Raw genomic sequence first — 12,776 nt, forward strand, 5'->3', positions numbered from 1 at the left:
TTTATATAGCGTGGAAGACAGTTTACGATCTTGTGCAAGTTATTGGGTATGTTGACAATGGATCCTTTTATCCCTAACCTGGTGATCAACACCCAGTTCTCGTATTTGCATGAAAGGGGTTCGGAGAGTCACCATTCGCTCAACGGAGAGTTCAATTCTCTCAACCTACGCTCTTTGGCTTTTTCAGCCTCGGTAAGTTCAAGCCTTGGCATCGTTTTTTTCTTGCTACATTTTACAACTTTTGGGACCGTGTTAATCAGTTTGGACCCTCTTTATTTGTGATATTCACCTGAATTAGTATTGAAAATTACCCAGTTTGAACTGTCGGTTAGAGTTTCTGATTCTTCATTAAAACAATAAAAACGAAAATATCGTTCAAATGATGAAATTCTCCTTTATTCACAACTCAAGAAGTATTTATGGAATTTCTCTGGTTCCATTTCTCAAAAATAAACTCACCAACTTAATGCATAACAAAATTAAAAGTGAAAAAATAAAATTCTAAAAAAAACTATCTAACAGCAGCGGTTACCTTAGCAACGCATGCGCACTGTTTACTATTACTCTTGAAAAGTGAGGATGCCATGAAATCCAAACCAAGATTCATTTTGCCAATGGGTAAAACAAAAAGAGTAAAAAAAATAAAAAAAAGAATAAAAGAAAGAAGAAAAAAAAAATTTAAAAAAAGTCATCTTACCCAGAGTTCATTTTAATTCTGGAATCCTTCAAGTCCTTTAGGAAAAGGTTTGCAACATAAAAAGTTACTACAAAAATAGTCATCACATATGCTCTGACTTTAGGAGTGAGCCAATTGCTATCAATGTAGTAGAGAGTTTAGTGAATAATTGATTTTATCGGACCGAGGAACCCAGACTGTTTTGGCCAAATTAGCAAGTGACCGTCTTAAGTGCCTTACTTTTGAGGGAGGCAGAAAGATCTTCCCTTCTTACAGAAAATGCTGTTTTCAAGCACCCTCGCAAGCATATTCTGATTTGCCTTGGATTTTCTAAGGTGAATAGTGGATCTTACCTCAGATCCCCTTTTTGTTGCGGATTTCCTTGCGGCCAGCGAGCTTCTGAAGCTTATCTGACATATGCCAGATTTAAGAGGATAAGCAACAACAAATATAATTTTTTTTTATGAAATTGTTTTCACCACGAGAAACAAATATGATTGGAAAGGACAGTGTGCGTAGACAAGGTGATATGAGTGAATGAAGAAGTGACATAACTTGAGTAAAGAGGAAAATAGCATAAATCGTACTCCAAAATCCTTCTATCTCTGATTTCTTAAGGAGTATAGAGTAGAGAACAATATAGCGCAACGGTACCCAAATAGTATTCTATCTAAGGAATCCTGGGGTTTCCGGAAATCAGTACTTTTTATAAACCAGATATGAGTTTTGAAACCTCAGATTATATTTAAATCCAACCTATAATCGAAGTAAACCCTAACTTGACTTATTTCATTCATTTTCAGCTTATCTATGTAGGCCAGAAACGAATCATAACTAGACTAAATGTAGCACATGGATTGCTAATTTAACTGTCAGACATAGAGCTTAATTTAAGTTAAATGATGAAACGATTAAGAATCTTCATTCCTCTAATCAAGTATTTTAAATATAGTCTTATATAGGTTATAACGTTCGCAATTACCTTAAATTTTATTTATTAAGTTGGGATCTTAATTTTATTCGTAAAGTTTTTTCGCTCAGTAAGGTGAGCCGGGGGCGATGAATATTCCAAAGAAAATAAGAAAAATAATAACAATAAAAAGCTATCGAAAGTTAAGTATAATGTACGAACACCGCGGGAAATTCGTCTCAAACAATCGGGGGTGTTTTTAGTTTTACAAAAAAGAAGAAAAAACAATCAAAATTATACTCAATCTAACGCCCAGGTCTCTCTGACAGAGATTGATATGAGAATTTCTTTTACTGCTTCGTACAGCCATACTTTTCCCGCGATTTTTCTGCGTTTGATTTTCAGCCATGCTGGTTGAGTGTCTTCAGCTTTTTTTTTTTTCAATTAGGAAAAAAAAAGTAAATAAAAAAAAATCAGCTTTTTCGAAGAAAGTTAATCGTTTTCAAATACCCAAGAAAGAAAAATGATTCATTTTCATGCTTTATTCTACCTACCCAAACACGTTTTAAAATTACATTGATTTGACTTAAAATCCCACATCGTGTTTCGTATTTTTATGATATTACATCATATATCGCGTTAAAAAAAACCGATATTATTTGTGTTCAAATAACTTAAAAATTATGCAATGGAATTCGCATTCACGCGATTTTAAAGCCAAATATTTAATTTGCATTCACGCGATTTTAAAATCGCACATCGAGATTCCTATTCATGCGATTTCAAGATCAAATATCGAGATGCTTATTCGTGCGATTTTAAAATTGAATATCGAGATTCGTATTCGCGTGATTTAAAAACCACACATTTATATTCATGTTCACAAATTTTAAATAAATAAATAAAATCTCGCATTGATGCTTTTAGATAAACGTTGATAAAATTCTGTGGACAAATGCTTCCTACATACATTCCTGCTTAATTTTCCGGCATTTTTCTAATTATTTAAAAAGTGCTTTTACATATAGCAATTTTGGATTTCTATTTCTAGCTTCTTTTTTTTTCAAACTCACCCGTGTGATAGGAATCATTATATTCATAAAAATTAAATCATTTTTAAAAAAATAGGTAATTTTCAAACAAATTTCGCCAAATAGTTGGCGACAAAATGGTTAATTAATGGCTTTCAGAAAGTTTTTTAGTTGAGATTTTGTGTTCGCAGAAAGCTTTTCATTTTATGTCAATTTGGCAAGCGAATATTGAAATTGAAAACTTATACAAAACCGATCGTTCATGGCTGAAACAAAGAATCACGAGTTAAAAAAATAATTGAGTAAATAAAAAAAAATTTAAGTTTACGAATTTTCTCTACATACTTTGGGTTGATCAGAGATCTGTCTTCCAGATCCTCTCAGAACTAAGAAATAGGTTGAACATATGCTTGAAAGCTGACATTTGACGAACATTCTTGTATTCGGTTAATGTTGCATTCGTTAAAAACTGCTACAGCTTCATTGCAGATAAGACATACTGGTTTATCTTTTGCAACTGTAAAACAATATTTAATTTTTGCAACTCTCAAAATCTATCTATAAAAAGTCCATTCATCATTGAACGCACAACACTCTGAATCAATTTTGCGTTTTTTAGTAGCCATTTTGGGGTTAAAATGTTTTACAAATAACTCAAACAAGCATTAGCTATTTTATACATTTAATTATTTACAAAAACGTTACATGTGTGCAATCTTTCCATGCGCAATAAATAGTGTTAGAACTCACGTCAGCAGAAAAGTCCACTCAGTGGAGCTTAAAATACGCAGTCTGCCATATATTAGATTCCACATGTCTGCTCCTCGAGAAAGACAAACGCTCGTTGGTGCCAAGATACGGCTATTCTATAAAGAATTGCTACTTTCAATATTTTATCAATTGAAGCTGTCTGCGCTAGCTATTTCCATCAATGTTTTGTAGAACAAAAATAGAGAAAGTAAAAAGGTCATCAGTACTTTGTTAAAAAAGAAAGAACAAAACTTTAAACAAAGTAGACAAGAAAATGGATGTATAATGTATATTGTTTATATTCATATTCGCCACGGATCGGCAAGTTAAAATTCTATCCGCGGGCCACAGTTAGCTCGCGGGCCGTAGTTTGCCTATCCCTGGGTTATCCAATAGAGGCGAGCCTACGCTAACGTAAAAGTTTCAGTTCTGATTTTAACTTACCACATTTCCTCCCACATTGACTAGAACACCTGTAATTATACTCAAAATCAATCATTTAATGAAAGCTTACCTGCAATTCGAGCACTAGCATTGAATACAGGTCTTATTTTAGTACTTGAATTTTCTTGGACCATCTGACCTATGAGGCAAAAAATGAACACTTTCTAATTTATTCTCCGTCACGATTTCAATAATTTCCAGACAACCAACTATCAAAAACCTCACAATAAGCATTAAAATTTCCAGACTACATTAATTTCTTTTTGGAATTTTTCGCATTAAGTGCAATATTTTTATTGCTGGTTAAAAGCGAACTATTCGTAACCGAAGGGTAACTCGATTTGATATCTTCCCATAGAATTGACTTATAATTGTCTCCTCAAAATATTTAAGAGTTTCTTTTCTCGAATTTATTCTGACTCATAGTAGGATCGGAAATACCCTATAAATCAAGGCGCCTTTAAGTCTGCGATTTCTCTTTCGTTGACAAGAAGAGAACAAATAATAAGAGAAGCTTCATTCTTAATTTTATGCGTATCGCATAAATAATTTCCTAAAAAGCAATTTATGAGCTTCGTTTCTATACCCAACAGACCTGAACTTAAATGTATAATTTTCTTGTTAATATTATACTCGCTATATCTGCTCCGATTAATAATTTTATTTCTTTGTCAACACGGTATTTTATTTTTTCCGTTCTAAATCGCTTAAACTAATTTTAAAATTATTTTACTCTATGGAATTTGTTTAATATTAGAACAAATCGTATTTTGATTTAACACTTGAAATTTATTTTTACATTTATAAATGAAAAATTAAAATATTAAGTAAAAATATATATCTATTTTTTTTTTTTTTTTACTTTTTCGCAAAGTTTTAATTGGTGATGTGTTTAAATCCTTATTATTAAAATTGTTTCCCCATCTGTCGCATACTCATAGTTTTACTGTGCTGCCAAAAGGTAGGTTTTATTAATGTTATTTATCTGCTGTAATCTGATAACGTAACTTAGACCGTATTCCATTACAAAAAACCAAAAGTACCTCTACACATTGAGATCTTTGAAGTTTAAAGACGTGGCAAATTGTTCCATAGTTAAATAAGAGCGTTACTCAAAAATATCAGTTTTTTCAAAAATGTTTCTTAAAACTTTTATCCACTAGGTCTTTAACTCAGTTTTTGTTATAGTATGATGAAATTAGTGATTTTCAGAATATTTTTTTAGTTAAATAAAGCTGAAATAAGGTATTATTTCATTAGAAATCTCAAAAATTTCAAAAACGTTACTTAAAACTTTTATCTATTAAGGGATCCATTAACTTTTATCCATTGTAAAAAAATGGAAATCAATGTTTTCTGCTGCATGCCACAATGTTTCAATTGAATATTTGCACTGACGTCTGTTAACTTTGCTCTCAGATTACGGCACGTTGTTGGTGAAAATGTTAATTATTTTTAAAAAAATTGCTTTACAGTTTTCCCAATTAGGAGCGCCTTCTAGTGATGAACTTTGTAACTAATTTTGAATTTATATGAGTTAAAATAATCTTGTTTTCTGAGCAGAAAGCAGCAAACTGTACATCTCTTTCTTCCTCCTTTTTTTATATGAAGTTTCAATTCGCTGGTTATTTTTCATGCACTTTGTCAACTTACTCTCTCATTTAAAAAAAAGAAAATACGTAAAAATATTAAAATATTAGGAGACGCGGTCTGCATAAATTATTACCGACTTATCTATTCTCCTGACTTATCTATCCTCATGATAAGACTTGATACAAAACATGTGCGGAAGTTCTCAATTGAGTGCTTATCTAACAAGTGTTATATAAATGTGTAAATAAAAAAAATTATAGACTAAACATAAATTGATAAGTTTCCTTAATATTTTATTGTGATTATAATTTTGTTTGCTTATCATCATTTTGTATTCTTTTTTTGATTAAAATTTGCATACAAATGTGATAACATGATTGAAAAAAAATCTGTAGTCGGTGTTTCCGTTTGAAAGTATTGTTTAAAGTTTCATTCTCATTATGAATATTGTATAGCAATTTCTGAAAATTTCAAATCATTTAACCAAGTTAACAGTCGATTTTGCAATCAATTTTTGTTAATATGGAAATAAAATGTGTGGGTATTTTTGAATTCTTTGTATAATTTGTAAGTTGAAGCTTAGAATGTGCACTATATTTTTTAATGATTAATTACGTATTTGCTAATTTTATGCCTCCGTTGAACTAATTTTATTTATTAATTTTATTTTTGTTTATTTTTAGAATATGCTGATTGCCATTAAATACTAATCGTCAGGATATGTTGTTGCTGCGTGAAAATGGTATGTAAACATCTTTATGTTTATTATTTATTTATTTAATTTTTTTTTGTAATTTTTTATATCTTTGTAAAACAATACAAGTTGTTTCGCGATAATCGTTCTTGATACATGTTTTTTTAGAATCCGTGTAAAAAATTAAATAAAAAATGTATAATGTATATTAGGGCAGTGATTCCTATTCTTTTACGGGTATGGAAGCCTAAATGATCGAACATCTTTTGGAGGAATCCTTAGTTTATAAATATAATTAGTAGCTGTGAATTTACTAACAGAAAGAAAAACTATGTATTTTGATAAAATTTGATGTAAAGATTGAAATTTTTCATTCATCATTTTATCAATAATAGAATTAAAATTATAGGTTTTATCTCAAGTGAATGAATTCGTCGGAGCATAGTCATCTAGACTAATTCTGAATTTTTTTTTGGTGCATGCATAAACTGACTACGAATAAAATACGCTAATTAATATTTTTCGAAAAAGAACTGTTATTAATGTTGAAAATGATTATCAGAGAAACATAATTCTTTAATTTTGAATTTGGTTATTATATTTTTGATTGAAAAATTCGATGAGAAATACTAAAGCAAATTTTTTTTTTATAAATGCTTTCTATTTCTTAATTTGTTGAACATAAAATTATCTGAAGAATTTTTTTTTTTTTAAAGCTTGCTTTTTCTTTCTTTTATTTTAATTCATGTTTTACTTGAATAATTTCATAAAAATAACCAAACTATTAATGAATAATGGCTTATTGTCAAGATAAAAGCTTAATGACAAGTTTCAGAAGTCATTGCTGGTTTAAAAAAAATTATATATACCCATGGAATCCCTGAGAGCCTTTCACGTGTTTCGCGGAATACCATTTAGGAACTATTGTATTAGTGGACGCAAACTACTATTTAAGTGAGGGTAAAGTGCTTCTGAATTCCAACCAATTCTGGAACAGACCGAAATCAAAACCAATAATCAAAAACCAATTTACTTTTTTAGTGTGACTAGAATGCATCTTCCTTTCCCTGAAAAACACCTTTTAAGCATCATTCTCAGCTACATGGGATTTGAGATAATTATAATCTATCCCTAGCTCCTATTGACCTCAATAAGGATTGGTGAGAGTTTGAAAACCATTTTTTTTTTTTTTACTTTCGAGCTCTTAAAATGCTTGTTTTTTGATTTCTTATCTTACAAGAATTTGAAAAATGCATAGTTAGAGTGGTTATTACGGAACACCCTGTGTATGAAACATTGGGATATGAAACATCGATAGAAAAGGTATTGAATATCCCCCAGTCCCTTTTTATATTAGAGCTCTTATTTTGTATAGAGCAGGGAGGTGTTTTAGATATTTTTTTGTTTAATTAATAAAACTAGATTTTGATTTAGTTTCCGAACTATTTACTCCATTCGGCAATATCTCTTAAAAGACATAAAATACAAACAGGGTAGGTCTAGAGCTAGGTACCCGGAACCGGTTGTTGGTTGGGTTCGCTGTCTCCCGCCATTTTCTTCCTTTGTTCTATCTCAAAATGTGTTGACAGATGTATTCAACCTGAGCCATATAAAAGAGTTCTAAAAGAAATATCTTAATAATTAGTTCAATAATGCAGCAACCGACCTGCCATAAGTAAAAAGAGAAAACATTCCTCTGTTCAACCCTAGCAGTAGTTATGGGAGAGGTGGTAAATCCGTGTGAATTTTGAACCCAATCCAGAAGACAAGGGAACTCTTGAATAGAGTATTGGGAGAAATTTACCTTCGTGGAGGACTTTTTGATGGAGCTAACCCGCATTTGCGTTACATGGAGAGGAAGACGACGGGAGCCTCCTACGGTTAGCCTTAGGGCAAGGGGACTTTAACCCATGATCCGTCTACCACTGAGGATTGGCATTATACAGGGTGTTTATAAAGTCCCGGGCTCATTTTGATGTTTAATAACTCATAAAATAATAAAGATAGATTAAAATTAATAACATAAATGGTTAGATAGACTCAAAAAGTTTCATGACCCTTGTCAATGAACTTCCACGTGTGCCCCCTTCGTCGCACGGAGAATGTCAAGTCGATAGTCAATTTCACGCCAGGTAGCGGCAAGCATGTCGGCATCCACAGAGGCTATTGCGGTTGTAATTCTGGATTTTAGGTCATCAGTGTTTGACACGATCCTCCTGTAAACATTGTCCTTTATAAATCCCCAAAGAAAAAAAGTCCAGCGGCGTCATATCAGGTGATCTGCGTGGCCAAGGAATTGGACCTCCTCGTCCAATCCATCTTCCTGGAAAATGGTCATTCAAAGAACTACGAACGATGATACCCCAATGAGGTGGTGCACCATCTTGTTGCAAAAAGACATGTGACTGAAGCTCTTCTAGTTCTGGAAATACGAAGTTTTCCAACGTGTCTAAGTATACGACTGATGAGACCGTCTTTTCTGTAAAAAAGAAAGGCCCAATGACTCTGTCGTGCATTAGTCCACATCACACATTAACCTTTGGGGAATCCCTTTGTGTCTCACGGTATTCATGGGGGTTTTCAGATCCCCATATGCGCACATTATGGCGATTAACAATGCCAGAAACATGAAAGGATGCTGCTTCGTCGGAGAACATTATGTGCTTCCGAAAATCAGCAGCATCTTCTCTCCTTCATACTATATCTGTTGCGAACGCCATCCTCCTAGGCCTATCGTCCGGTTCCAAACCTTGAAAATTTGAACTTTGTATGCATGCAGTCTTAATTGTTTCTTAATTACCTTGTACACCGTTGAAATTGGCATATCTAATTCTCTTGCCGCTGAAGTCACAGATCTTCCAGGATTGTCTAAAAATGTCTGTCTGACACGCTCAACGTCAAAATTACTTGTGTAGGGACGTCCGGAACGTTTTCTATCTGCGATACTTCCAGTTTCTAGAAAATTCTTTTTCCATCGCAAGATGCTGCTTTTGGATGGAGGATCTTTTTGGTAAATTCTTCTGCAATTTCTCTGTGCTTGCACTATTGATTTCGTTTCTATGAACCACCATAAAATCTGTGCTTTCTCTTGTGGTGTATACATTCTCCTTAATATCCTCTCGAATAAAACATCACATAGAAAAGTACTGCATAGAACAAACACATCAAAAGTAAACATAACATTGCAATAGTTGCCAAAAATAAAAGAGAGAAAAATGCAATTAATAAGCAGACGATATTTAGAAAAGTACAAATATTTAGACTGGAAAATGAAATTATCTGAAATTAACCACACGCGCAGACGATATTTAGAAAAGTAAAGATATTCAAACCTGAAAAGAAAAATATATGAGTTATTCCATCAATAAATGCCATAAGTTTGTTTATATCTTCATTATTTTATGAGTTATTAAACATCAAAATGGGTCCGGGAATTTATAAACACCCTGTATATTGCTTTTTTCCTTTATACTTAAAGTGTACCAAATCTTGGGGTCAGGTCCACTCCCACGCATCTGAATGTCTCAAGGCTTAAATAGCATCCTATTTATGTAGGCTTGGCGACAAAGCCCCTAAACTTTCTACATGATTTTAGATGATTCTTGCATAATTTCGTAGTTATTGGTCCTATCGCTTTTAAACTCGAACTTTCCAGAACTATAATTTTGTTGCCAAACTGTCAATATTATCGCCAATTCGGCAAAATAATCGCCGAACTGTGCCTTCCATAAGAAATACCGTAGTCGTTGTTTTCAGTCTAAATTACATAAGAATTACGTGACTATCTTTCAAATTTTCGAATTACACTGTTTATTTAGGGTCTGTCTGAGATATCTAGCCTCATAACCAAAGAATATTCCTAAAATTATATACTCAATTACAAATTCGTAATAATACGTTTTTTCTAATTTTTAAGTTTTCATTACTTAAAAAAGTAATTAACTATATGTCAAAAATTTCGGGGTCTTCTGCATCCGGAAATCCAAACATCTTTCTTCCCTCCCTATTCGTAGGGACGGGGGGGGGGTAGCTAACCCGCAGAGAAATCTGTTTAGTAAAGGTGAAACATAAGAGGGAATGGGCACAAGGTATTTAGTGACATGAATCAACGTAGCTGAATCGCGGGAGGTGGCTATTATAGGATGCTAAGCGATTTCCGTAGATGAGGAGGTGGGATCTCTCGCTATAAACTATCGATCCGTATCCGTTGCTTAGGTAACGTTGGAGGTGAGAAGGCGGGGATAAAGCTAGAGAGCAAGTGGTCACCGGATCCCTCCTTCACACACCCTGATGGAGACCCTTTCACTGTAGGGGACCCCCATTACGCCCTTGTCGCATCTGTCTTCTTGATGAGAACACGATACACATGTATCTTCAGCTGTGGGTCGATTCTCGCACATCGACCGTCTTTTGAATATTAAATGAATAAAAGGCAGTTTGTGGTAGTGTTGGCATGCTTCTTGGAGATCTTGGCTACTTTTTTTTTCCTTCTCTTTTCTGTTCCGAGGCGGAAATTGCTTGTTTCTGAGCCAGCCGTGGAATCATCTGTGTGTAGTTTAATATTTTAGCTTAATATAAAATAAAAGTTTGCTACTTATAGTGAGATGTTTTACTTTATGACCCGTACACTGGGTAATTTGAAAATATTTATGTTTTTTTTTGGACAAATATAAATCACATTTTACCTCCAAAATTAAATAATGAGTAATATTTAGGGTACAGTTTCTGCTTTTAAATTTTAAAAACTAAGTTCGGGGTTTGATGAACGTAATGGTACTGTTGGGATGTTTTAGCTCAATGAGTTTTTTTAAAAATACCTTCATGAATTGAGAATCTTATGACGAGGTAGACTTAATCAGATTTAAGTTTTCCCTCACAGACCAGTATTTAGGAATTTAAATTCGGAAAAAACTACCGGTAAAGGCTTTCACGTTTTAGCTTCTTTGGTAATGACTCTATAGAACAATCCCTTCAAGGAGGTAAGGTCGGCTTTTAGGTCAAAAAACGTGACCTGAAATAAGGTGTTCTTGTGATTTATTCAAGCTATCTCACAAACAACTCTCTTTATCGAAAAAGTGTGAATAAAAAGAATGTAGATCGATAAATTTTGCATAGAATGAGGAATAATATGATGTGTTTTATTTCAAGTATGCTTACTTGACTTGACCTACTGTGAAAACTGACTTAAATTGTCAATTTTTTCAAGAATTTTTATTTATTTATTTTTGTTGCCACAACTAACAGTCGTCAGATTAATGCCAAGATATTTTGGTAACACTATTGTTTGAATAGCGGCTACTTCGTTAATGTTTTGATGACCTTTTTTTTTCGCTGATAAGTTATGCCACCATTCTAATTATTCGCAGTCTCTCTCCCCCACATTCCAATGTATATATAGATCGAAAAAACTTGACATGTGAAGATGTTTTGGTGGATTGATTAAAAGATCTAGTTGACAATATATATATATATATATAAAATGTGTGTGTGTGTGATCAAAGGATCAGAGTCGGAAGTCGTAGTGTCATGTTGAAAAGCCGCACGCATTAAATCCCATATAGGGTAAACCAACCAGTGAAGGAACACTACCCAGTAAAGGAACATTTCATATATATTGATTAAAAATAAGAATTTGAAAGTTTTTCTTTAGCTTGATTGATAACAATAGCTTACTGCCAAATAATAGGAAGTCATCTAGCAATGTTTTGGATTACCTGGTCAAATAGACTTCTCTGGAAAAAATTTTGAATTTGTTATTATCTCTGAAACACCTTGTTTCTTTGAAGAAATTATAAGATGAGTGTTTGCATGTATATGTTTGAAGTGGTATTAATTGAATGTAATAGTTTTATTTTTCTCACTGTGAAAAAGAGAATTCAAAATATAGTTATTGAAGTTACGTTTTATTTTTTTTAAAGCATCATAGCATAATAAAGTACTGAGATAAGGGGGTGTTTATTCACTGGATCACCAAACGATGAAAAACCAGTGGAGGAACAAATGTTACTTTACTGGTTTTTTTTTCTAAGTTAATGAAAATAAAAGATAAACTTTAATTTCCTTGTACCTTTAGTGATGTTCCGCATCAAAAATATGTTAAAAATACGAAAAACAACTTTTAACCAGTGAGGAAACAGGCATGTTCCTTTACTGGGCATAGATTTCCCAGTGAATGAACAGTATGTGTTAATATGTTGACACCTTAATTTTCAATTCATGATTACAAAAAAAAAGTTAACATTTTCCAAGTATTTATATGTTATAATTTCAAGAATAGGCTTGTTTTTAAATATTTGTATGGCTTATAAATTCATAAAGAGCATTAAAAAATAACCAAAATTAAGTGTTCCTTTACTGGGTGTTCATTCACTTGTAAGAGCTGTTACTTCACTGGGTCTTCTTACTACTTGTTATTTGTACCTCCAAAACTTAAAAACAATATTATGTAAGTTCTCTACAATTTTTTTTACATAATTTGCAATTAGTAACAAATATATTGACACTGTCATTTAACTAAAATTACGAATTTTGAAATTAATATGATTTTTTAAAAGGCAAGCGAAGCTTAAGTGTTCCTTCACTGGTTAGTTTACCCTATATTCCTTGAAAGAATGTATTCACAATCTGAAAATTTCTTTTCCAGGATTACAACAAAATCTATCAATTGTATTTATTTTG

At 32.5% G+C, this 12,776-nt stretch overlaps 1 protein-coding gene across 4 annotated transcripts in view; it reads left to right on the forward strand.

The window, feature by feature from the left end:
* Positions 1 to 12,776, forward strand: part of LOC107449406 (zinc finger MIZ domain-containing protein 1) — a 225,176-nt gene that overhangs the window by 32,105 nt on the left and 180,295 nt on the right. For all 4 annotated transcript variants that reach the window (XM_016064918.5, XM_016064919.5, XM_043052737.3 and 1 more), the window contains exon 2: positions 6,088 to 6,146. In XM_016064918.5, coding sequence (XP_015920404.1) covers positions 6,144 to 6,146 — 3 coding nt within the window. In that variant the 5' untranslated portion in view covers positions 6,088 to 6,143. The remainder of the gene's footprint in view (positions 1 to 6,087; positions 6,147 to 12,776) is intronic.

Source organism: Parasteatoda tepidariorum, chromosome 1, assembly GCF_982258835.1.
Source record: "Parasteatoda tepidariorum strain Cologne lab strain chromosome 1, Ptep-v5.0, whole genome shotgun sequence".
In the NCBI taxonomy this organism is placed as follows: domain Eukaryota; kingdom Metazoa; phylum Arthropoda; class Arachnida; order Araneae; family Theridiidae; genus Parasteatoda; species Parasteatoda tepidariorum.